General features: G+C 48.0%; 1 protein-coding gene across 16 annotated transcripts in view; it reads right to left on the bottom strand.

Annotated features, from left to right (window-relative positions):
• FRMD4A (FERM domain containing 4A) overlaps positions 1-27,007 on the bottom strand; it is a 672,294-nt gene that overhangs the window by 12,428 nt on the left and 632,859 nt on the right. For 14 of the 16 annotated variants that reach the window (XM_032244155.1, XM_032244153.1, XM_032244154.1 and 11 more), the window contains 7 exons: positions 19,004-19,137; positions 14,506-14,628; positions 9,872-10,100; positions 6,988-7,044; positions 3,697-3,934; positions 2,694-2,861; positions 299-1,191 (listed from right to left, as the gene is read on the bottom strand). In XM_032244155.1, coding sequence (XP_032100046.1) covers positions 299-1,191; positions 2,694-2,861; positions 3,697-3,934; positions 6,988-7,044; positions 9,872-10,100; positions 14,506-14,628; positions 19,004-19,137 — 1,842 coding nt within the window. The remainder of the gene's footprint in view (positions 1-298; positions 1,192-2,693; positions 2,862-3,696; positions 3,935-6,987; positions 7,045-9,871; positions 10,101-14,505; positions 14,629-19,003; positions 19,138-27,007) is intronic. The other 2 variants (XM_032244148.1, XM_032244149.1) reach the window with 2 other exon arrangements.

The raw sequence follows: 27,007 nt of genomic DNA, 5'->3' as shown, positions 1-27,007 counted from the left end.
AGACGTTACTTATCTTTCTTGGATGGAAGAGATGGTTTAGACTTTGACTAAGGAAGCTGAAGTGGGAGAGCTGGCCTAGTGCCCCCGGGAGGGTCAGGTGCCCGGTTAGGGTGCAATTAGGGAGGGGAGTCAGCACAGGCCTCAAGTCTCCGGCAGCTGACAGCAGGGTTCCGGGAGTGAATGACTGACTGGTTCCTCACTGCACTCAGCTGTAAGGGTACCTTCCGGCAATAGCCCTGAACACCAGGAGCAGATCCCACCCAGGCCTTCCCGCCAGCGCCCGGCCTCCCCTTCTCACCTGACGTGGCCTTGCACATCTGGGGCATCCTGGTGACCCTGCTGTGCGCCACGAAGGTGCTCTGGGAGGAGGTGCTGTACTGCGAGCCGCTGTCCGAGGAGGTGGAGCTGGTGTGTGACAGGCGGCTGTGCTCCTTGTGTGAGGCGGTGGAACGCTGGTACCACTGGCGCAGCTCATCCGACACTGCGGCGCGGCCTGCGCCCTTGTCGTGGGAGCCCTCGCGGCCCAGCGACGGAGTCCGCAGGATCTGCGATCGCGATGGCGTCAGGCGGCCCGTGTCGCCCTCGTCGCCGCCGCTTCCGCCGCCGCGCCAGCTCTCCTTGAACAGGCCGCCCGCCGTGTAGGAGTTGGAGGTCTTGAACTGGGCCTTGACGCTGTAGTGGCCCTCCTGGTCGCTCTCCAGGCTGCGCACCACCACGGGCGTGGCACCGCCCTCGATGTACAGCGGGTACTCCTTGATGCGGTACTGAGAGCTGGGCTGGCTCTGGCTGTGCAGGTACACGCCGCCCCCCGCGCCCCCTGCGCCCCCCGCGCCCCCACGTGCAGCCAGGTTGGGCATGCTGCCCGAACTGGCCGAGCCCAGCGCGCCCGCCGCCCGCTGTCGCTGCCGCTGCCGCTGGCGCGCCTTGGACGGCGAGTCCTCGGCCAGCGTGGAGTAGTTGGCGTTCATCTGCGCTGGGTAGTAGTGCTCCGAGCTCGAGTGGCTGGTGCACGACGAGCAGTCGTCCATGGGGTCCGAGCCGTTGCTGCTACGAGTCCGCGGGGTGTAGAAGTCGGGGCTCCCGGTGTCGTTCTCCGAGCCCAGGAGCTTGCCCTGGGACTCCAGGCTGGAGCTCCGGTGCCTAAAGTGCAGTGCGAGGCTGTGCAGTCGCGTGGGGCTGATGTCCACCGACCTGCCAGAAGACGTCCCAGGTTGGTCTGGGGGTGGGAAGTAGGGGGTGGGCCGGGGGAGGAGGGGGTCCCGAGGAGGGCAATGGGGGCCTCCACGCGGGCTCAGACCCCAGCCCAGCAAGCCAAAGTCTCCCTCAGCAGGGTTGTCCCGGGGATCCGGAAACTGCCTGCTGTTTCCAGGTGAATGGAACTGTCCTTTGCGGGAGGCGAACCTGGGATCTCTACCTTGATTCCCAGTGGGAAATGGGACCGAAGCTAGGACTCAAAGAAGTATTTCCATTTCTGAGGCTTTTTTTTTTTTTTTTTTTTTTAAGTGGAAATTATTCTATTATGACTCCAGTATCATGTTAAACCAGACAGGGCTGGGCGCGGTGGCTCAGGCCTGCGATCCCAGGGCTTCAGGAGGCTGAAGAATTGCTTGAGTCTGGGAATTTGAGACCACCCTAGGCAACATAGTGAGACCTCGTCTCTTTAAAAAAAAAACTTGGAAAATTAGCTGGGTGTAGTATTGTACACCAGTGGTTCTAGCCAGTCAGGAGGCTGAGAAGCGAGGATCGCTGGAGGCTGCAGTAATCTTTGATCAAACCACTGCACTCCAGCCTGGGAGTCTCTATTTAAAAAAAAGGCAAAACACAAACCAGATGAAATGTCCATATTTACAGATCAGATCAAAGAACAGTCCTACAGTTTAACCGAATCCTGTCACAAAATCCATATAAATAGACTCCCTTTTCCTGTGAAAACTGGGAAATAGAAGGTTGGTGGCAAATGAAATAATTAAAAAATGAATGATGCAGATACTCACCACACCATTACTTTATCTATAATTCATTCTGCTCATTTGAGTCCACTGAGGACTCAGGGAAGAGCGAGACAGTATCACACGGCAGATGACGTTGCCCGATGCTGGGACTGCATGTGAAATTCAGTGGCCCCACTGGCCAAGCACAGGAAGAGGTAAGCCCCACTTCTGACTGCTACTCAGAAGGGAGCTGAAAGCCCCCATCACATGGCCCGTGGCGATCTGGTTTGCTTCTTTTTAGAAAAAGAAGTTGTGACTCACTGAAGGCTCATTTTTGCCTGGCTCTTTTGCTCTTTATGAATTTACACTTTGAGGCACTAAAGGAAGTCCAGTATAAATTTAGGCCTCCGTAGAAAGATATAAGAGGACTACTGATTAGCGATCACCCTGTCCCAGCTCTTCCCATGCTAACCCAGCTAGCCTCTGCTACCTCTGCTTTGATTAGGAAACTTTCCATGCTCCCTGTCTCCAGGAGCCTGGCGATTCTCTGGCTGACTCCAAGTGCCCTCTGCACGGGTCTCTTGGCTAATGGCGTTGACTGCTGCCAGCCAGGTTTTTTATTCTGCTTCATTTATCCTCCTGGGTTCAGGTTTGACTGCAGCTTATCCATTATTTGGGCCAGCTGGGGGCTGGCAATGCCCAATTTTAAAAAGGAAGGTCTGGTTTGAGCAGGGAGGTGGCCCGAAGGCCGGGCGGACTCACCTTGTGGAATGGACGTAGTGGGGACTCCGGACCCGCAGGTCTGGCGTGGACGGCATGCTGGACTGTGAGTTCCAGTGCGGGAGGCCACGGATGGGGCTGTTCTGCAAGGAGTTGCTTCCTCCGCCTGCTTCCGCACAGCTTCCTGTGCTGGGGAAGCGCTTGTGGCTGCTGCAAAGCCAAGGAGGCCATGTGGTCACTGCCAGACAGACAGCACCTTGGGGGGGGGGGGGTGGCAGGGGATGGGTGCTGGCTAGTTCAGGACATTGATCCCAGTATGGGGAAAGCTCGCCAATGACTCCCACCTCGCTCGGTCAGACCTCTACCGTGTTCTCAGCCTTTCCCCAGCAGTGGGTAGGAATCCTGGTCCCTGAACCCCCCCAACCCCTAGGCAATATGAGACGAAGACCCTGGTCAGCCTTCTTTTTATCAGGCAGTGTGACTGTCCTGCCCTTACAATTTTTGTTTTCCAAGAAACAAATATTGACCTGTTGTGGTACCCCCTTGGAGCTCAGTAGGGTGACTAAAGGAAATGAGAAAAGCAGAGAAGCAGACCCCAAATGCCTTCAAAAAAAAACCCTCCCTCCAAGGTCGGCCTGGTAATGAGCTTGGATTATAGCTGCTTGGCTGGAGAATTCTGCTGGGTGAGGGGGTGGAGTTCTGAACCACTCTGCAGTTGCTACCAGTGGACTTCAACTTGACATTTTGCAGTAGTGCTGCCTGAGATCTCCTAATTAATTCCTCTGGAATTTAACAACATTCAAGCCATCTGCCATCACGTTGATTGTGGGCCAAACGCCAGATTTCCCTTTAAATCACAAATCTGTACCTCAACAGGGTCATCAGCAGAGGGTGCTGTGAGCACAGCCCCGTGAAAGGCAAACTCCGGAGGGAGGAACTAGGTTGACGGGGATTTTGTCATCATGGATGCTACTTGGGACAGCCCTTTGATTCTTCCAAAGCATGGACAGAGGCCTCCTCTGACCTCATTCACGACCCAGCTCACCTGGAATGGCTGTGAGAGGAGCGTTTCTTGACCTTCTCATAGGGCTCATCTAAAGAGGACTCACTCCACATCTTGGGCTTGATGGGGGACTTGTCATAGTCGTTGCGGTGATAGTGCATCTGCCGGAGTCCCTCCAGGGACTGGGGAGGAGGGGGCCTGTTGTGCGAGGGTGGCCGAGGAGGGAGTCCCTTGTGAGGAGAATGTAGGGGGGATATTGTGCTGGTAACCTGAGAGTCTTCTGCACAAAGACAGGAAGAGAGGAACTGAGCCCCGGTCATCCTTTCCACAGGCTGCGACAGAGCCCCCCCCCCCACCTCGTCCAGCCCCTCACCCCCACCTTGGAGCCACACAGCCAAACCCACACCTTTCCTTCACTCCTGTAATGAGAAACCCTGGGACTCTTCCCCAGTCGCCAAGACAAGTCAAGACGAGTCAAACCAAACCAGGCAAACCAAACCCCCACTGCAGGCGGGACCGCATGGGAAATGAGATGCCTCACTTTTGATTTGACATGAATGGAGAGAAGTCTGAACGTCATTAAATAGCACCGACAAATGACTGCTTCACACCAAACAGCAAAATGTAGTTACTGCTCCAGAGTAAGTTGTCTTTCAACAAACACTAAGCATCTAATTCACTTTGGGAGGGTCTGAGTTCCAGGAGAGTTTTGTCTGTTTCATCTGCTGCTAGATCCTCAGTGCTGTAAATGACAGCCAACACGCAGTAAGCGCTTGATAAACATTGGTTGGAGTGAAAAAAAATGAATGAAGGTCTATCTGTCCATTGTAAATCCCTGCCGGGTGGGACAGGGGTGTCTACTCTGTGCTTTTTTCCCCAGAGCTGTGTATATTCTCTTTTAATCTGTTCCTGTATAATTTTGAAACTGCCTTAAGAAGATTAGCTACAAAGATTAAGTATGAATAAATGAGTCCCTGCCTCCAGGAAAGGAATGCTCTCACAGTCAGTGTGCTAGAGGACTTTCAGAAAAAGCAAATTCAGTGAGACTAGAAGGTCCTGTGGGAGAGGCTGGTCTTGAAGGGGCTTGAGCAGTGGCCAGGCAAAGAGGAGGAGGAACCAAGGGCTTGAACCAAGTGTGGAGGCCCCGAGGGCAGGATACCAGGTTACAGGCACATCCGGCCGGGCAGGGGCTGGGGAGGAGGAGCGGGAGATTGAGGGAGGCACTCTGGTCAGCACAGCCGCCTTCTGTGTGCACTGTGAGCATCAAGAGCCCGGCTGATGGGGGCTTCGAATTCTGAGCTAAGGAGCTGAGAGTCTGAAAAGCCACAGGATAACTCTGCAATGTCTTAAGCACAGATGCATCAGGGTGAAAAGTCCTGTTTTACAAGTATTCACCAGGCAGCATTCTAAAACTAGAAAGGAAGGGAGAAAGACCGGAGGGGGATAAACGAGGACTCTAGGCTGGAGGTCAGCATTGAGAAGAGAAAGGAGAGAATGATTTGGACTTCATGGGGAAGGCAGAGATGGGAGCTGGAGGGCAGTGGTGGACAGAAGCAGACCTTAAAAACAACCAACTACCTTTCACTTGCCCCTACATCCATTTTCAGTGATTCCTCTCACAGCCTCATTCTCAGTCCCCCAGCCGTGTTCACCCACTTTGCACCTACTCCTCCTTTGCCCTCAAATCAGTAAAGGAAGGATCCCCAGAAAAAAGAGCCTGCAATGGGACCATGGGGTGTAAAATGATGTGATGACACCTGTGAGGAAGTCCAGGGTCTGGATCTGGAACACGGGGAGAAGCTGGAACCTTGAATGATACCTCAAAATTACCTACTGACATCACCTCTTGCTCAGGGCACCACTCTATTACCAAGGAATCTCTCTCAGTCTTTCTTGTTCCCTTTCCAGGAGAGACTGGGGTACTCAGGCCAGCCGTAGGGCTGGGATCTCTGATGCTCAAGCCCCCCCGTTTCCTTGTAGCCCCATAGCCCCCTGCCCCGCCTATGTAATGAAACAGACAAAAATATTCCAATGTGATTTCTAACAGCACAGCCAAGGTGACTGGGTAAATAACCCGCCAGACTTTCCCCACATCAAGAGTAATCATTATTATTATTGCAATTATCATGATTACTATGACTAGTGTGGACCTTTTCTGTTTTCCATCTGAACAGCCACTTATCACTGTCTGCCTGAGGTTTCCCTACAGGGCAAAAAAATTAACTGCCACTTAATGTATTTCCACATAATTAACGCACTTGCCTCCCAGTGTGATGGTTCAACAGCCACAGGAGTATTCTCAGATGGTTCTGGGTTTGGAATTCTTACTTCCCCTACATAGGGTGGTGGTGGGGTTTCGGGGAGGGATCGGTTCTGTTTTTCTAAGAATTTCCCAAGAAAATATCCTGCTAACTTCCAGATTTAAGAGTTCAATGGGAAGTAAGAAGACAGTTTTCCAGCCTGACTGTGCGTCTGCCAGGATGTCTCCCCTCTTACTTTCACTCTTGTCCTGGGAAGCGACAGAGGGTTTATTCCATTTCTTCCCATGATCCTTAGACCCTCCTAGTGGGTTTCAGTCTTTGATTTGTGATCTAAATCAATTTCTACCCTTTTCCTCCAGATACCATGAATACTTAAAAGGAAGCTACGCCTAGTATTGAGATTCTCTGTCTAAAAATGTGGTTTTGGGCCGAGTGTGGTGGCTCATGCCTGTAATCCCCCCCAGCACTTTGGGAGGTCGAGCTGGGTGGGTCACTTGAGCCCATCAGCAAACATGGCAAAACCCCGATTCTACAAAAAAATACAAAAATTAGCAGGGTGTGGTGGCATGCTGTATTCCCAGCTACTCAGGAGGCTGAGGTGGAAGAATCACCTGAGCCCAGGAGGCAGAGGTTGCAGTGAGCCAAGATCACGCCACTGCACGCCAGCCTGGGTGACAGTGTGAAACCCTGTCTCAAAAAAAAAAAAGTTTTGGCTTCTAAAAAAGTAAAGCATCACTCACTGATGAACTTACATCTGGGCCACAGGAAATTCTAACATTCCAATACACATGGGTTAATGCAGCACCTACCCACTCCCAACCAAACAGGTGGATACTGGGAACTGAGAGAGCTTGCTGGGAGCCCAGCTGCCTTTTGGCCTGGCTAGTGTCTTTACACAGGGCAATCCCCAGACTATCTAAATTCATCTCCGTTTACTTAGCACCTCCCTCCACCTCCTAGTGGAGCTCCCTCAGCCAGGCTTTCTCTTTCTGATGCCCCATTTGAGACCTTGTGCCCCCTTCCAAGGCACTTGGGGGTTCCAAGTTTGTGGGGAGGAAATGCATCAACCTACCATCCTCAAGAACAAGGGCATCTGAGAGGGAGCTGTCTTCACTGGCAATGTTTCCATCTGAGAAGACAAAAAGCAACAGCGTCTGAGTTCAGCACATTCCTCCAACCAAGCCCTGTCTATAAAAACAGCATGTCTACCACCACCCAGACCTTTCTCTTTTTAACCAGAAAGAACCTACGAGATATAATAAAAATGCTGTTGGGTGTTTCTTTCGAAAGTCCCTGTGGCGGGTCATTAGCTCACCCTCCGCACCCCGACGCTGCCATGTGCCCTAGCCTTTGTGTGTTGTGCCCTGGTTTCACAGAATGCTACAATGCCCCAGCCTGATTAAACCACATCATTGTCCCTGCATAAACCCAGGGCATGTACCAGCAAAACCAAAGGAAGCGAACTGCTTTTAGTCTACAAATGCGAAACTAGGGTAGGGACTTTGCTTTGCTCCTATGGCAATAAATGGCTTCTCAATAAACTTTGTCAGTCGTTAGCAGAGAAAACAAGCATGCTAAATACAGGCTCCATCTCTCCAAAGCTTATTTTTATAGATGTCATTCAGTGAACCAAGAGAACACGCCCAAGAGGGAGACAGTAAAATAATCCTGCCTGCTTCACTGCTGGGGAAACTGAGGGGTAGTAAGGGAAGGCGGTTTTGCTCCCTGGCAACGTGAACCAAGGTCTCAAGTCTTCAGATTCCAACTTTAGTGTTTTCTCTCTTAAAATAATATGCTAAGGAATGAGCAAGAACCTTAATTACTCCTCTAGCTCAGGTAGGCCCTTGGATGTTTCTATAAGAAAATGTTTCTGTTGGAAACCCCCAGTTGCGTTGGAGGGGGGCAGAAGGTCTCAAATGGGGTGTCAGAAAGAGAGAGCTAGGGCTGAACGTGGTGGCTCATGCCTGTAACTCCAGCACTTTGGGAGGCCACGGCGGGCAGATCATGAGGTCAGGAGATCGAGACCATCCTGGCTAACAAAGTGAAACCCCGTCTCTACTAATAATACAAAAAATCAGCCGGGCATGGTGGCACGTGCCTATAGTCCCAGCTACTTGGGAGGCTGAGGCAAGATAATTGCTTGAACCCAGCGGGCAGAGGTTGCAGTGAGCTGAGATCGTGCCACTGCATTCCACCCGGCTGAGGGAGCTCCACTAGGAGGTGGGGGGAAAGTTGTGTGGTCTTGGCCAAGGACAACAGGGTAAGATGGGGAAAGTCGGTTATTCCAAATTTCCTAGTGCCAAAAGATTAAAAAAAATTTCTCTCTTTTTAACTAAGAATTCACTTTATTTATATTGCATGATGGACTATGAGAATAGCTCTGACTTTGGCATGGTGGAATCTCCAGCACATCACTGCTACCCTAGGATACTGAGTTTAGGTTGCAAATCTGTATCTATCTATATTTATCTATCTCTGCAATTGTAGTGAAATATATTAACATTACATTTACGATGTTAACATTTTTTTTTTTTTTCAGAGATGCACTCTTGCTACACTGCCTGAGCTGGAATGCAATGGTTACTCACAGGCAGAATCATAGTGTGCTACAGTCTCAAACCTCTGGCTCAAGTGATCCTTCCGCCTCAGCCTCCTGAGTAGCTGGGACTACAGGCGCATGCCAACATCCCAGCTTCACTATTTGTACCTGTACAGTTCAGTGGCTTGAAGCACATTCATACTGTTGTACAACCATCACCATCATCCATCAACTGCTTGAATAATATTTTCATTTTTCCAGACTGAAACTCTGTATCCATCATGCAGCAACTCCGCATTCCCCTGTCCCCTAATCCCATGGAAACACTGTTCTACTTTTTGTCTTTTTAGAGCAAAAGTACGTTAAACATGCGTACACATGGAGGAAAGAATGCTTACTGTATAGTTTCAGGAAGTCACTGACTTAGAAGGATTCTAACATTTTAGGGGACCTGATGCTTTGTGGGTAGACTTTGTGAGATTTGCTTCTAGAGTTAACCAAAGGTAATCACCCAAATTCCTAACCCCTGACTGGAGCTCAGGGTTCCAGACCATCGGAGGGGCCAGTCTCCCCAAGCCTCAGTCAGGGTTCCAGACCATTGGAGGGGCCAGTGTCCCCGAGCCTCAGTCAGGGTTCCAGACCATCGGAGGGGCCAGTGTCCCTGAGCCTCAGTCAGGGTTCCAGACCATCGAAGGGGCCAGTGTCCCCGAGCCTCAGTCAGGGTTCCAGACCATCGGAGGGGCCAGTCTCCCCAAGCCTCAGCTCAGGGTTCCAGACAATCGGAGAGGCCAGTCTCCCCAAGCCTCAGTCAGGGTTCCAGACCATTGGAGGGGCCAGTGTCCCTGAGCCTTAGCTCAGGTTTCAGACCATCGGAGGGGCGAATCTCCCCAAGCCTCAGTCAGGGTTCCAGACAATCGGAGAGGCCAGTGTCCCTGAGCCTCAGCTCTTGGGATAGGAGGCCCCTGGAGGCATATGGGCGATCAGGTTGGCAGGGGCTGCTCAAAGAGAGGGGTCACTGTTGCTGTGTACCCCAGCCCCACTGTCTTTCCAGACTTGAGTAGGGGCGGTCAGGTCCCTGAGAGTGTCGGAGCCTGGGCCAGCCCAGTCAACTCAACTCCGTTCACAGTGAGGGCTGAGAAGAATGCTAGCTCCTGGCTGCAGGTTCTCCCAGGGAGGAAGACAATACGGATACCAACAGCCTGACTCACACAATCCCTTCACCTGTGTCTGGGTCCACATGGCTTCTCTCATGTGGGATGGGATCAGGCCTTATTCGCTTCATTTTACGAATGGGCAAATGAAGGCACCATAGTTAGGTAGCTGCTCAGGTCATGCAGGGACCACCCGCGGAACCTGGTGTCTGATTCCCGAGGCCTGGGCATGGGAGTGGGGTGGGGGCAGCCGGGTTGGCACTGACCGTCTATAATCAGTGAAGCCCTCTGGGTAGGTTTCTTCCCAGACTTGATGCGATTCTCGTTGATTGCATTTTCAATCTCCTGCAGTTTCTTCAGTGCATTCAGATACGAGGTTTTTCTTTGTTTTTTCAGTTTTTTGCTGACGTTGGGATCACTGGCTAGGCGGCGGGCAGCCTCTGTGATCTGGGACTGAATGGCAAACTCTCGCTCCAGGCGTTCCAGCTCAGCTTCCTGTGGGAGGGAAAGCACCAGTTTGCATCATTGGGGATGCTAAGCAAGGAGACATTCATCTAACCCCTCTTCTAACCCCAGCCCCAAGGCAAGCCCACTTCCTTGGGAGACACTCTTAAGAATGGCCCCAATCCTAAAATCTTCACCCACTGGAGTCCCCAGGTGCACCCACTGCCACAACCCTTGCTCCTGTTACTTTTCGGAGACAAGTGATGGTCTGAACGCCGTCAGCATCACTGAGAACAGAGTTCCCATGCTGCAGGTTTAGGGACCGCCTGGCTTTGTTTCAATATCTCCAGAAAAGTCCATCAAGACAAACCAAAGCCTCTGTGGAAACTCAGAGCCCACAGAGGCTTCGAAATTGCCACTTCCTTTCTGTTTTGGATGTAGGATGCAGCATGATTCTTACAGTTTCTTTATGCCATTCTTCTCTGTGGGCTTGCTACCAAGGAGCTAACACACATGCACCTAACGCATGGGCCTCTGACTCAGACATTGTGTGCCCCTCACATGCATCTAACCCTCGGGGCTCTGACCCACATAGTGTGTCTTTCCCTGTAGTTTCACATATTGTGGGGATGTGGGGAAAGACGCGTATCCCCACTCATCCGTGTGTCTTTCAGAAGCTCGTTTTTGTTTTGTTTTGTTTTGTTTTGTTTTGAGACGGATCTCACTCTGTTGCCCAGGCTGGAGTACAGTGCTGCAATCTCAGCTCACTGGAACCTCTGCCTCCCAGGTTCAAGCAATTCTCCTGCCTCAGCCTCCCAAGTAGATGGGTAGGTGGGATTACAGGTGCACACCACCACATCTGGCTAACTTTTACATTTCTAGTACAGACGGGGTTTCACCATGTTGGCCAGGCTGCTCTTGAACTCCTGACCTTAGGTGATCCACCCGCCTTGGCCTCCCAAAGTGCTGGGATTACAGGTGTGAGCCACTGCACCCAGTCTCGGGAGCTCTTCTGCAAGCTCTGGCTGTCTGTCCCACATCTGCCTGTTCATGGATGCCTGCTGGGCTACGCCTGGGCACTTCAAGGGGCAGGGATGGACAGTGGGTGGAGGTGGAGGCAGTCCACCCCCATACCTCCAGCTCATTGGATGTTCTTCCTCTTTTTGTAGTGTAGCTCCCTCCCACCTCCATCCCTTCCTTTGGCCAAGAAGTGCAGATGGATGAGATTCTCCTTAAACAGAGTTTGGGGACCTGGAAGAATGAAGCTGTGGCTGTCAGAAATGCCTGATGGACCTAACGGATGACACCTAGATAGCCTGTTTGCTGCTGTCCTCTCTGCTGATCAAGCCTCTCCTCTGCAGATGCGTGTTCACCAGCTGCTGAGGGATGGGAAAGGCAGCTCGTACGTGTGTGAGGATTTGGGGGTGAATGCAGAATCCCCCCAAATTGTCAGATTGTTCATTTTTCTATTTCCTCCCTTCCCTAGTAAAACCCCTCTGGATCAGACCTAGCATCTTCTTGTTTGAGATTTTGAGCAGTGAGCTGTCTTACTGACAGGTCCTGCAGGGTGGGCATACTTGGGAGCCTGCAGGAGATGTAGGATGTCTGGCTAACTCCACAGCCAGTAAACCCAGGACAAATGCATCAGCAGCCTCTCAAGGCCAGGAAGAGAGCACACAACTTGCCCCAGGAAATTCACAGACATGCTGCAATTGGATGGGAACTGATCTAGTCCAATAGGAGGAGATCAACTGTTGGCTGGAATCAACAGATCTTCCTATTTAGTGGCTCAGTAAAACATCCTTGCCTCTGTGCATAATGCACCAAGCTGGGGGCCGCCATCAGGGAGAAGTTCTTAGCCTGATCTCATTGACTTTTGAGCACTTTAAGTCTAAAGGGAGCGGGAACCAGGAGTGAGAGAAAATGGTGAAGGTTCAAGGGAACTATTTTGGAGATAATAAACTCCTGCCAAATCCTGCCAGTGCTGGCTGCATTTGTTCTCTCAGAGGGAAAAGAACATCGACATGGACTCCTGCCTGCGGTCTTGAAATAGGCAAGTCACCAAGGGACAAAGACTGTTCTGTGAGCATGGGCTCCCCGGGGCAGCTGTTCCTGAGCTGTCACAATAGCCCTGGCGCCAGACTCTGATTCAGAGTTTTGTGGGGGGCCCAGGACAAATTCTCACTATTTAAACTAAGACAAGTCCAAGGCTGCATGCCCTGTCCGTGCAAACGGCTGCCTAGTGTACGAACGGGAAGCAAGCGCATTTCCAGGAGCCGCAGTGCAGTGCGCAGCTCTGCTTTCCTCCTTTGGGTGTCAGTTCTAGGGACGCCCAAAGAAGTAAAAGCTCCATTTTACAGACCAGGAACTGCCTAACGGAGCTTTAGTTTAGATTTTTCTTTTTCTTTTGCTTTTTTTGAGACAGGGTCTCAGTCCACCGCCCAGGCTGGAGTGCAGTGGTGCAATCCGCAGGTGAGGATGTCATGCTTCTCGGGGTACTCTGCAGAACGCCAGCTGCTCCCGGGCTGCTTCCTCGTACAAACTTAGGAAAGATCCTGTGTGGTGACAGTAAGGAAGTACATGCCTCAGGCGTTCTCACGGAGCTAAGGTCACAAGGTACTGAGGTGTGTGAAAGGGGCGGTGGGACTCTGGGAAGACCAAGGAGGAACAGTGTTGGGGGGAACTCCCTAAAAGTGGGGTCCCTCTTTAAAGCTTAAGGGCCAGGTATCCGCCCAGCAACAGGAGGAGCTGAAGTTCCTCTTGAGGGAGTCTCTAATGACCGGCAGGATTTGGAAATACCTGACCTCAGTCGCATCCTCCGTCCCCTGCAGTCCCTGCCTTGAGTGTATCTCCCTTCCTTTGAGATTCCATCTCCCTTTCCCCTCAAGCAATTGTTTGCTGAGCATCACGAGTTACAAGTACCGGCTCATTCAATCCTAGGGACATCCAAAGAAGTAAGGGCCATGAGCTCCATTTTATAGACCAGGAACTGTCTAATTGAGCTTTAGGGTTTTTTTTTTTTTGGAGACAGGGTCTCAGTCTGTTGCCCAGGCTGGAGTATAATGACAAGATCTCAGCTCACTGCCACCTCCAACTCCCGGGTTCAAGCGATTCTCGACTCAGCCTCCTTAGTATCTGTGATTACAGGCACGCACCACCATGCCTGGCTAATGTTTGTATTTTTTGGTAGAGATGGGTTTCACCATGTTGGCCAGGCTGCTTGCGAACTCCTGACCTCAAGTGATCTGCCCGCCTTGGCCTTCCAAAATGCTGGGATTTTGCAGCAAAAGGCGTAAGTCACATGAGCTTTAGTTTTGATTGAAACACATTGGTGTATGTACCTGTGTCCCAGAGAACTTCCACTGCAGATCTTAGGAGATTCATCTAACACTCAGATGAGCTGCAAGCTCTTCGGTCCCTCTCTGAATTCACCCTTACCCAAATCCTACCTACCCCAGGGGTTGGTTTTTCCCAATCGATTTCCTAAAAGACAAAATATACAGTATTCCTTTTCCCCCAGGCTCTAAGTCCGGACCTTTTAAGGCCTCTGTTCAAGAACATGTTAATTAGTAACTTGGTTCAGAATAAATGTGGGAAAGCATTTCCTGGGCAAGCCCCAGGGCCTCTACTTTCATTTGGCCTGAGGCTGGATTCTCATTAACTAGCCAGAGATTCAAGTCTTCACTGTTTTTTTTTCCCCCCACATCTGAACTCTCCAGCCCCAGCTTCATCAGTGCTCAATCCGAAGGAAGAAAGTGGCTTCTCCAAACACAGACAAGCGAGGCCAGGAGCGCCCAAGCATCCTGCACACGTTCTCCTGGGGATTTGAGTAGCTAGGTGAAGCTACCACCACGGGACGGTGCACCTGACCGGTCTCTCCCCAGCCAGTGTACCCTTGCACCTGATGCTATGGCCTCAGTTTCCTTCTCTTGGCGGCTTGGCTTCCACAGATCAGACATAAAGCTTGGCTCTGAGTAACTGAGGGCTGGGAGGCCATTACAAAGCCAAATGTGGACAAATGCCTATGTGAAATGGCATTTGGAGTGAGCATAAATCAGAGTGGGGCATGTCTGTTTCTTAGAACACACACGCACACACGCACATATGCACACACAAATGCATGCATGCACTTTGATGCACAGATTCAATGCCGACGCCAGAAACATTCACAGGAATGCTACTGAAATGTTCTCCCAAGCTCAACATGGCTGCTTGTGCTAGGCGCACAGTGTCAGACAAGCAACTTCAACAGACACCCGAATGCCTGCAAATGCAAGCAAACGAATCCTCCCAAGGGGAGCCACATACCCACTAGCCAGCTCACTCAAGAGTTCTCAGCAAAAATATTGGCATTGGGCAGAAAGGAAAAAATTGTTACAAAAAACCTGGAAGGCCTAACAAATGGGAAAAAGTAGGATAACGTGAGCGAATCCAACAACAGAAAGGAAGGACGCACCTCTCCTTTGGGCAGGATTTTCTGTTCATCCAGCTTGAATGCTGTTCCTATTCTTCTCCGGACAATGGGTGGTTCCTCCCCTGGATCCAGGGGATATTCAACTGGCAGCTTGCCGGTGAGCTCCTGCATATGTGAAATGACATTCAGAGTGAGCATAAATCACAGTGGGGCGTGTCTGCTTCCTAGAACGAACACACATACACACATGCACACAGACACGCACACACACAAATGTGCGCATGCGCTTTGATGCACAGATTCAACCCCTATGCTGAAACATTCACTTTAAGCACTACACCTCAATAAGAGTTCCAGAAATGAACTTCCATTTCTCTAACAATGTCTCTTACATAGAATAGATGCACTTTCAAAGTTTTTTCCAAAGTACATTTCTGTTAAGTCAACACAATTACCATTTTGGCTTTCATGATAACACTTGAATTTCATTCATTCGTTAACTGAACAAGTATTTCCTGCCTGCCCCCTCTGTACCAGGCAAGGTCACCCAGCCAGTTAGGAGCAAATGTCAACATGAGTTCTCGGGTCTTCCTAACTTCAAATCCCATGCTCTTGAAACTGCATCAAATAGTCCCACTCAAATATCTAAGTTTAAAGTTTTCTTCAAATGAATTTTCGCAAGAGGAGTGGTATCTATATGGCAAATCCCAGAAAAGCGCATTTATACATAATTTAGAAACTGAGTAAGGGTAGTAATCTACTCTGGCCAGATGCTACAGGAAAAGGCTGTGCTTAAAAGACATTAAACTGCTTAATTTAAAAGTTTTAGTAGAATGGCCAGGCACAGTGGCTCATGTCTGTTATCTCAGTACTTTGGGAGGCTGAGGTGGACGGATCTCTTGAGGTCAGGAGTTCGAGGCCAGCCTGGCCAAATGATGAAACTCCATCTCTACTAAAAATACAAAAATTAGCTGGGCATGGTGGTGGGCGCCTGTAATCCCAGCTACTTGAGAGGCTGAGGCAGGAGAATTGCTTGAACCCGGAAGACAGAGCTTGCAGTGAGCCGAGATCGTGCCACTGTACTCCAGCCTGGGCAACAGAGCGAGACTCTGTCTATTAAACAAAACAGTTTAGTAGAAACTGAACATAAAACATATAATCCATGTTAATGACAAGGCTACTAAACAACATCTGTTGTGTATGTATTTAGGGCCTTAGAAATCTAATTACTGTAGGTACAAAGACAGTGAATTTAGTTGACAGGCTTCCATGGTCACAGTGATCCTGGTGGAAGGGGGTGACTGAGGACTAGAATCAGGCTGTCTGTGATTGAGTTGTATCAGGGCTGAACAATGATCAAATCAGAGTCAGCGGCTGCCCTGCACTGCGGAAGCCAGTCATCAACTGCAAGAAGTCACTTCCAGGGACCAGAAAAAGCTGGGGGACCCACTGTGTGTGTCTCCAATGGCAAAGTGGGCACTGCCAGGCAAAGACCAGCTCTGACTTTCTAGCCCAAATCAGCGAGGATGCTACACAAAGACTCAGGAGCTGCTCTGACCAGGAAGTTGAGAAGGCTCTTTTCAGGCACATCCGTCAGTCACACAGAAAGCTTTCATGCAGGGCAGCCCAGCCCTGAGTGCCCAGCAGGTGGGAAAATCCAAACCGTGAGAGTGTGATTCTGGCCCTTCTTCTCTACCTACTGTGTGCCGAGTGCATGCGTGTGTACATGTGTGCATGTGTGTGCGTGTGCGTGCATGTGTGCGTGTGTGTGCATGTGACATGAGCATCAGCACACTTAAACCCTCACTCGCCTGCTTCTGCCCTGCTGTGTTCAGATCGCTGGGCAATGACCCCATGGACTTTATATTCCTCAATGTAAGCATTTCAGAGCACAATAGCCAACTATCTGAGTATCAAACTCCCTGCAATTTACTTCCCTGTTTTTTTTCTTTAAAAAAAAAATGTGGTTCAAATGTCTCCAAGGTAGTTAAGTGTTTATTCCGCAACTTTTTTTTTTTAAATCTGCTTCCCTAAAAGTGCATCTATAAATAACACAACTATTGGGGGTTTTATATTGTCAGGATTTTATTTTTTCTTTAACCTAGAAACTTCCAAAAAGGAGGGAAAAGTTGTTAAAACTGCCATAGATTTAGAACTCTAAACTGCTTTTGGTTTTAAAATCTAGTTTCAATGAGGCCACTGATTTTTTTCACCATGCACTTGAAGGTATTTGAGTCGAAGTCTTGATTCTCCAGATATTTAATCTGATTTCATGTGTAACTGGAGCTGCATGGTGAAGACGTAATTTAACGCTCTGCAGTGGGACCTCGGCGTGGTGCCTCCCTGTATCCTGCCAAATGTTCTCCCTCTCTCTCATCCTAGTTGCCCCCCTTCCCAGGGATCAAACAGCACTTCTTGATACTCTGAGCTGAGGGCAGAGATACAAAACAGCACAGATTTAGCAAGAAGACTTTCCCCAGCCCTTGAGGACATGGGAGTCAAGAGGCTAAGGTGAGAGAGACAATAGGGGATGAACGGAGGAGAAATCTGCCTGCAACGGACTCCTTGGTGGGTTATTGCCTCCACTCAAGTTACGTTGTCTGGTGTTAGTTAACATTATAAGAAGTGGCAGCTTTGTTTTCCTTCTTTTGCTTTTGTCTTTCAGAGAGACGCTGAGATTTTTCTGATAACGCATGCTCATCTTGCCCTGACATGCGCCTTGCGTTTTTCAAATGTCGATTGCCTACTGGGTTTAGGGACTTTTCATTAAAAACAAAACAAGGCTGCACAAATTATTAAAGGCAGGCACCAAAATCTGTATCTTTTCCCGTCCTTCAAGCCTATTCTTTATAAAAATGTTGCTAATATTAACAGTATCACATAGCACATTCCCCAGCCAGGCCAATTGCTTTCCTAAGATTTGCAATGGTTTTGTGCTAATGTGGTTTGCTCCAAGCAGGCCTGGGTTTAAATCAAGCCAGACTGTAATTAAGCCAAGTTGAAATGTAATGTGATCTCACTCCCCGGCCCCTTGTTTCATTCTTCCTGCTGCAGGGCTTCAGTATTTGGGGGAGGGGCATACGTCTCTTTGACTTAGTTTGGGAACCTCTTTGACTTCGCATTCTGAACTGTTTACCAGCAGAGCTCTTTGTAATGTTAGGTGGTGCACAGTCGCTCTCTCCCTAGAGAGCTCCCACCCCATTGTGCCCAGGTATACAATGCACACGTGTGCGCACACACACACAGTCACGTATACTGCATTAAAACATGAAGTCTTCAAACACTTCTAACAGAGTCATGCAATAAACAGAAGAAGGTGGAAATGGGTATTTAAACAAATGTAGACAGCAGCCTGCAGCAACTTCTGTGAGACTAGCACATACACAGGCTTGAGAAAGCATTACTTGCATTTTTTTTTTTTTTTTTTTTTTGGTGAGACAGGGTCTTCCCCTGTCACCCAAGCTGGAGTGCAATGGCGTGATCATGGTTCACTGCAGCCTCAACCTTCCACGTTCAAGCAATCCTCCTGCCTCAGTCTCCCCACCAGCTGGGAGTACAGACACACACCACCACTTAGGGCTATCTTTTTAAAAAGTTTTTTGTAGAGATAGGGTCTCACTATGTTACCCAGGCTAGTCTCTAACTCCTGGCCTCCAGTGATCCTCCTGCCTCAGCCTCCCGAAGTGCTAGTACTACAGGTGTGAGCAACTGCACCCAGGCTACGTAACATTTAAAAATGTCATTAGGCTAAGATTTCATTTCTTTTTAATGAAAAAGTTAAAGAAACACCAGATCACAGGGTCTAAAGGTGATTATATATGAAGTGAGATCCTGGTTTCCTTGTTGACCACCAGTGCATCTCACTAAGATGTCCAAAGACTAATCTGAAATACCCTAAAGATGAACAAAAGCCACCACAACAATAAACTCGGGCACAAAGCCTTGAGAAGACGGCGGCTAGCCATTATCATCAATGAGGCATCACGTGAGGAGATGCTTTATGAACTACCAAGCAAGGATGAAAGATCATCATTAGGACTTGTCACATGGACTCCCGTGGGGTCCTATCTGAGATTTCACCAGCACCAACTTTAACTGGTCCTCATAGTGCTTCATCAGCTAATTCTTTGATGGGTTTAGGGACCTTTTCTTTTACTGAAAACAAAACAAGGCTTTCCAAATTACTAAAGGCAGACACCAAAAGCCCTATGTTTTCCAACCCTTTAAGCATATTCTTTATAAAAATTCACTAATACTAACAGTATCATATAGCGCATTCCCCAGCCAGGCCAATTGCTTTTCTAAGATTTGCAATGGATTTGTGCTAACGTGATTCTGCTCTAATTCTTTCTCTGACAAAGCACGTTAGAGAGGTTTGGACATTTCCAACATTTGTGTTGCAGGAGAGTGTTTACCAGCCAGATAGGCTCTCCTTCTATCACCACCCTTGCCTTCTGTCAAAATAATCAAATGACATCAGAAAGATCAATGACATCACAGACAACACCAATTTCAACAGGACGAGCTAGGAAAGGCTTACGGCTTCTCGGAGACACAGCTTCTTCAGTTCCTCCAGCCTCTGACGCAGGGTTTCCTCCAGAGCTTCCTGCCTGGACTTCAAGGCAGCCAGCATGTCCTTCTTGGCCGACTGTGAGCTATCTGATTCCTGAGAACCTGTCAATAAACAGTGGGGTTACTTGGCCAGCTGACAGGGGACACACATCTGGACCACTAATGAATTTAACTGGAGCCCAGGCTGCGGAGATGGGATTTAGCCCAGGAATCAAGGGAGTGTGAAATAAAACAGGTGCTCAGCACTCTAACTGTGAGAAGCACATTCCAGCACTGCATGGAATTTATAGCTAGTCAGAAGAACTGGCAGGAAGACAGACAGTTTGGTGTCTTCCTGAAAAAGAAGTTTATTTTTCTTGATTATCTTAAGATATGTCACATACTGGTTTTAATTTTACTAGGAAATTCTAATAGGCTTTATACAAGAAAGGGGGAAAGAAAAGTGCACGCCAGCAATTTTAATACGTATTTAGTTATTTACTTATTATTTATTTTGAGACAGTCTCACTCTGTTGCCCAGCCTGGAGTACAGTGGCACGATCTCGGCTCACTGCAACCTCTGCCTCCCAGATTCAAGCAATTCTCGTGCTTCAGCCTCCCGAGTAGCTGGAGTTACAGCCACCCGCCACTACACCCGGCTAATTTTTGTATTTTTAGTAGAGACGGGGTTTCGCCACATTGGCCAGGCTGGTCTTGAATTCCTGACTTCAAGTGATCCACCCGCCTCAGCTTCCCAAAGTGCTGGGATTCCAGGCATGAGCCACCGTGCCCAGCCCTAATACATATTTAAAACGTTATTTTGTTCACTTAAAAATGCTTATTATTTTTGCTTAGTGCAAAGATAATGCATGTCGATCATAAAAGCTTTGAGAATGCAGACAAATATAAAAATAGTCCATTAACTAATCACCCAGAAATAACCACTGTTACACATTTTCTTTTGGCATTTCTCCCTAAGCACATATATTTAAAAAATAAAATTAGAATGTTATTGTATTTTTTAACCTCATGTTTTGTATCATGAGCAAATTCCCTCCTAATAAAAGTTATGCATATTTTAACATGCTTTTCCTGGGTAAAACGTGATGATTTCAATAGCAGAGTGCCAGATAGGAAACCTTTGTGGAAGGCAATCTTCAAACAGAAGGAAAATAAGCTGAAATGCCAACAGGAGGAATTTAGGTTAGACTGAAGGAGTAATTTCTGGGCTGCCAGTGTTTGGATTCTGAAATAAGTTTCCTGCAGTGAAGCTATTATGCTTTTCTACCTTGATGGGTTAGAAAAGGAACACTGACTCTCTACAAACGGAAAAGCTGATTATAACTTTACTTTGCATGCCCATGGTGAACAGAAGTGTCAGAAATGGACAGGTGTTAGTGGGTGTGCATTTCAGGGGCTCCCACCATGCCACTGACACCTGCATCAAAGAACTTCAAATACCTAGGGAGATTAATCTAATTAAAGATGAGCGAGATCGCTACCGTGAAGAGTATCACAGTCTGCTGAGAAAAATTAAAGACCTAAATAAAGAGAGAGATATACCGTGATCAAGGATTAGAAGCCTGATGTTGTAGAGATGTTCATTCTTCATGAATTAAACAACGGAATCAATGTAACCCCAATAAAACCTTGGCAGGATTTCTTTGGTAGGAGGGAGAAAAATTTGTATTTCCATAGGAAACAACAGAAGTTTTGGACAATTTTAGTAAACAGTTGACAGACCTGAGAATAATCTAATCAGAATTCCCAGAATCAACAGTTCTGTTTCTTCCAATGGTAGAAAAGGCATTGCAAATCATAAGGCTAGAAAGAACTGTGCCGTGGTATCAAACATCTCTGCTTCACTTAAATTGTCCCCATAATTGTACTATTCTCTTTTATTTAAAGTCTCTGAGCAGAAAACCTGTATTCCATCAATTACCATACATACAGGCTCTTACACACCTAATCATCAAGAACTCTCAATGTCTAAGGACATTTTGACTCTGACATAGATTTTGTTCTTTCCCTCCTCTACTCAATTTGAGCTTGAAACAGAGAATACATCTATCACCACAGAAACATACTATTTTTATGCCTCCAAAGCAGCTAACAAATATTAGCTTGAATGAACAACCTAATCAATGTTCTCAGTCATATACTTGGATGCTATAATTTTTATCTCCTCTTGGTAACAAAAATCTAACACCTGTAAGTTGCTCCACTGTAGAACCTATGTTCCAATCTTTGACTTATGTTTGTAGCTTTTTCCTTTTTTTCTTTGAGATGGAGTCTTACTTTACCACCAAGCTGCAGCGCAATGGCATGGTCTTGGCTCACAGCAATCTCCGCCTCCTGAGTTCAAGTGATTCTCCTACCTCAGCCTCCCAAGTAGCTGGGATTATAGGCACCCACCACCAAGCCTGGCTAATTTTTGTATTTTTAGTAGAGTCGGGGTTTTACCATGTTGGTCAGCCTGGTCTTGAACTACTGACCTCATGATCCACCTGCCTTGGCTATTTGTAGCTCTTTCCTGGATTCTGACATACTTCAGTTGCAGGTCTCCAATGCAATGGGACACATGAAAGCTTTATCCTTACCAAAAATCCAGGACCTCATGGTTCTCATTTACTAAATCCAGATAGCATCATATTCACACAGCACATCACGGGACATTATTGCAGGTTCCCCTTTTTGAAATGGTTCAGGTTCTCTCCCTCTGTAAGCTAATCACCCTGTGTTTACCAGTCCTCAATTATCTCCAGTTTACGTCCCTCCTAGGTTACATGGCTAAATCATTTGGACTTTTCATCCGGTTCTCTTAATAACAGTCACCAATCACATTTGGAGACTCAGGAGCATTTACTGAGGTACTCTCTGCTTCATCATTGAAAGAATCAGTAAGAATGTAAAACAATACTGGAAGGAAGTCAGACTCTAGCTTTAAAAAACAGGCCTAGAGAAACTTGGGTCCAAGAAGATTAAAGGATTTCTAGCTCCAGTGAAAAATTCATTGTTTTCCCTTTCACCCTTGCCTAACCTTTCAATAGGAAATGATTTATTAAGTCCAATCTTAGAATTAACTGTTCAGGAATGACACAAATCACAACAATGTGAAACTCAAGGGAGGTAAAGCACACACTTTTCGGATGATCATGTTGCTAGTTATGGGATTAGTCAAGATTTGGCCCTGAGTTCCACGGCTCATTAATGCTACCCAAATTATTATCATTTACAATAATTAGCCTAGATTCCAAGCCCACAGAAAATAGGCAAGAAAGTCTTGGCAGACTCCACGGCTCAAGAGCCCCTCTCTGTACCTGGCAGCATTAAGGCTGGTTGGCTCTGTTTCATGCCATTAGCCTTGGAGTTACTTCAGGGCAAAGATGGTGCCTGGGTACCAAGTGAAATCCCTGCAGAATCTCTGAGCCAGCCTGCCCTGGATATGCAGATTTCCACTGTAGTGGTGGTAACTGCATGGTGGATAGAGGGTAAAACAGATCTGGGTTTCATAATCAAAACCACTCACTGGATGTGTGTGGCCTTGGGTAAGTTACCTGCCCTCCTTAATTCATAGAGGCTGAATGAGATAACATATCTCCAGCACTTAGCATTGTGCCTGGAATAGGTTAACCCTCAAACTAGGGCAGGTTGAACGTGAGTGTGTGTGCACGCGTGCGCACACATGCACACACACACACACACACACACACACACACCCCCTAGTAGAATTAGAAAGAAATCATTGCAACTACCTCCTCACTGTTGCTTAATGAAGAATCAGTCACAGAAAAGAGCTTCCTTATTCAATTCTGTGAAACACTTGAGGTCCAAAGTTTACCTTTAGAAAGCAGCAATACAGAACTAGGCAGGATTTTCTTTAAAAAAAATTTTTTTAACTGACACATAACAATTGTATGTATTTATAGGGTATATAGTGATGTTTTGGTACACACAATGTATAGTAATCAAAGTAATTAGCATACCCATCATCCAAACATTGATCATTTCTTTGGGTTGGAAATAATATCCTCCCTCTAGCTATTTGAAGCTGTCTAATACCCTACTGTTATCTCTTATCATCGTACAATGCTATAGGACACCCAAACACATTCTTCTTACCTCACTGTAATTTGTGTCCTTCAACAAATCTCTCCCTATCCCCTACTTTCTCTACCCTTCCCAGCTTCTAGAACCTTCTGTTCTACTTTATACTTCTATGAGCTCCACTTTTTAAAAATACACAGTGTTCACAGATGACGCTTCCTGAGTTCCCGGGTTTGCTGCTGCATCTTTGGGGCAGCTACGGATGGAGGTGGAGGTGGGGGTCAAGGAGGTTCTGTGGCTATTGTTACACTATTCCACTCCACATTCCTCAAAACAGCAGCTCCCCGAGAACCTGCTGCATGTATTCAGGGTGTCCTATTGTAATGAAAAGAGGTTCCCACTGCCTTTTTTGTCTTTAAAGGCGATCTACTGTTCTGGGGCAAGGGTTCCAGATAGGGCAGAGCTCTCACGGCTGCTCCATCTCAGAGCTTGTGTGACCTGAGCCTCTGGGCTGCTCCCTGCAACTAGGCAAATGTGGCCACCAAGGGGAGAGGTGGCCAAGTGCCCAGGGACACGTGCAAACTAGGAACATTCCACAGAAGCAGCTCAGAGGGCATCAGGAGGAGGAGCCCAAACTGCCCTCTAATGTTGACCTGCCTTCTCACCTCCCCGACAAAGGCCCACTAGGTATCCCCTGACCCAGCGGGTTGGTTTTAAAAGGGAAGAAGGAAAGAAGCTGCAAGACAGGGAGAAATCAGGAGGAAGAGGTTCACTCTTGCCAGCTGCCTTCATGCCCGCAAGTGACAGAATGACTTCACGAAGAAACTGAGGCAGGGTAGAACCTCAGGGCTCAGGGAAATGGTACTCTTGAAAACTAAAAGCTGGCTCTGGTGGCTCACACCTGTAATCCCAGCACTTTGGGAGGCCGAGGCGGGTGGATCACGAGGTCAAGAGATCGAGACCATCCTGGTCAACATGGTGAAACCCTGTCTCTACTAAAAATACAAGAAATTAGCTGGGCATGGTGGCGCGTGCCTGTAATCCCAGCTACTCAGGAGGCTGAGGCAGGAGAATTGCCTGAACCCAGGAGGTGGAGGTTGTGGTGAGCCGAGATCGCGCCATTGCACTCCAGCCTGGGCAACAAGAGCGAAACTCCGTCTCAAAAAAAAAAAAAAACAAAACATAACCCAAAATTCTAATTTCAAATCAACACTTAGACTTATGCTGATTTATCCACTTCCAGTCATTTGAACACATATCTGCTATTGCATGTGCAAATCTCTTTGAGGTTGGGTTTAGCCCCTTAAAAATAAAAAAATAAAAATAAATAAAAAAAAAAAGGATATAGGCTGGGCGCAGTGGCTCATACCTGTAATCCCAGCACGGTGGGAGGCCGAGGTGGGAGGACTGCTTGAGGACAGGAGTTCGAGACCAGCCTGGCCAACATAGTGAGACCACCTCTCTACTAAAAAAAAAAAAAAAAAAAAAATTAAAGGATACAAATCTGCTATCATGGAGAGGGCAGTAACTGATAGGAAAGACGCCTGGATTTTCATCACATATCTGCCATTAAATGGTGTAAGGCCTTGAGTTAGTAACCTCATGGCCCCGTCTATAAAGTGACCAATTGACCAATCGCTAAGATTCCTCAAATTGAAGACGCTGTTACTCAATAAACAGCTCACTCAGATAGTCCCTCTTGCCGCTAGCAGTAATTTTTGCAATTTTGACAACAGGAACCTTATACCTGGCTCAATCCTCCCCCGGGTTTTTCTCTGCCGTCCCAACCTCTAGCCTTCTGCCAACTCTGCTCTCATTTCAGTGACTGCTACAGCCTCCCCTGGGTTGGAAGGGTGTGTCTCATTAACAACCAGTGCCTAAAGGACTTACCTCTTCATCTTATCAACATGCCGAAGCAAGTATCTGTAAACTCAAATGCTGAACAGAGTTTAATCTGAGCTGTCTTTGGGATTAATGAGGTGGAAGAGGGATGGAACCTCTTGACTGTAGGTAGAAGAGTGAGGTTTCAGATTTTATTGACTAGAAAAACAGTGCTACCTGGAAAGGGCTGTCCAGGTGTAATGAGTTGGCATAGGACTCTAAGGAAAAACAGTGGTGATCTCAATACGTTTTTTGAAAGATACACATAATACACAAATATATAGATATATTTTTGGTCAAGTTTCAGGCAATACTCAGATTCATAAGAGTATTCTGAATATTCTTTGGAAAACACAAACTGGTATCATAGCCTCCTATAAAGCAGAAGCCCACAGCCAGTGGTTTTGAGTTAACAGGGCTGGGTGTGCGTTCCAGCGCTGCTCTTTACCAGCCATGGGGACTTGGGAAGGTCGTGTAACCTCGCAAAGCCTCAGTTTCCTCCCCTATAAAATGGGAATGAAAACAGGACTTCTTCAAAAGTTGGGAGAATTAGGAGAGATAATGCTTGGAAGAGAGGTCAGAATATATTAAGTGTTACATAAATACTAGTTACTATTTCTATTTAAATCGAGGCTGGGGTGGTGGCTTACACCTATAATCCTAGCACTTTTGGGAGGCTGAAATGGGAGGATTGCTTGAAGCCAGGTGTTTGAGACCAGCTTGGGCAACAGAGCCAGACCTCATCTCTACAAAAGTCTAAAAAAATCAGTAAGGCATGGTAGTGCATGCCTGTGGTCCCTGCTACTCCGGAGGCTGAGGTGGGAGAATTGCTCTAGCTGGGCATGTTGAGGCTACCGTGAGCTGTGACTGCACCACTGCACTCCAGGCTGGGTGACAAAGCAAGACCCTGTCTGAATCGCCCCCCGCCAACACACACAGTTCCTAGCCTTGCTAGGAGTCAGCACCCCAATGCAGAGAGCTCCAAAATGGAAAAGACAAAGTGCATTTAGCGGACCACCAAGGGGACGTGGAATGCTTGTAGACATACCACCCACAGTGGCCGCATCAAGTCAGGGAGCTCAGGAGGAGAAGGGAAAGGAAATTGATTTTTATGGAACTCCTAAATAGGAGCTTCCTACCTCCTGCACTTCACTGAATCCTCACAGAAACGTCACCCCATTTTCATAGCAGAGGTCACAGGGGCATAGGGAGGCTGAACTGGGAGTCTAACTCTGTGGTTCTGTCTTTTGCATAAAACTCCACATGGGTAGAGTGGTCTTGCTCCCAGCTGGGATGCCCTAGTAAACCTGTGCAGAAGGCAGTCACATCACCTTCCCAGCTGGGGCTCTCTGCATGACAGTGCAAGCCTCAAAATCTAAGAGCAGGAAGCAGGAGATGGAGGCAGGGCTCTTCGGATCTGCCAATAAACAACAGATGCCTCTGGAGCCCCTTCCATGTGTGAGGTGCTGTTGGGGAGATAGGAACAGCAGACACGCGTCCAGCGCTTAGAGCTGTCCGCCAGGAGGCAGAAGACAGCCGGCCACAAGAACAGGCCAGGTGCAGTGGCTCGCACCTGTAATGCCAGCACTTTGGGAGGCCCTGGCAAGAGGACTGCTTAATGCCAGGAGTTTGAGACTAGCCTAGGTAACATAGTGAGACCTCATCTCTAAAAATAAAAAAGTAAAAAAATTAGCTGGGCGTGGTGGCGCATGCCTGTAGTCCCAGCTGCCTGAAAGGCTGAGGCAGGAAGATCTCTTGAACCTGGGAGTTTGAAAATACAGTGAGCTATGATCACGCCACTGCACTCCAGCTTGGGTGACAGAGTGAGACCCTGTCTCTAAACAAAGAGACAAAAAAGAACAAGATGGGTAGGAGGTGCTGTAGAAGGGGGAACCTGCACCCGGGAGCTAACTGGGTGATTATCCTGGACTGCAGCTGGTCACATCTAGTTGGGATTTTTTTTTTTCTTTTTTGAGATGGAGTCTTGCTCTGTTGCCCAGGCTGGAGTGCAGTGGCATGATCTCAGCTCACTGCAACCTCCGCCTTCTGGGTTCAAGTGGTTCTT

This window comes from Sapajus apella, unplaced genomic scaffold (genome assembly GCF_009761245.1).
Source record: "Sapajus apella isolate SASKATOON/1434 unplaced genomic scaffold, GSC_monkey_1.0 scaffold53, whole genome shotgun sequence".
NCBI classification, from domain to species: Eukaryota; Metazoa; Chordata; class Mammalia; order Primates; family Cebidae; genus Sapajus; species Sapajus apella.
Note: the sequence above shows the minus strand (reverse complement) of the source record. Positions and strands in the feature narration are given on the sequence as shown.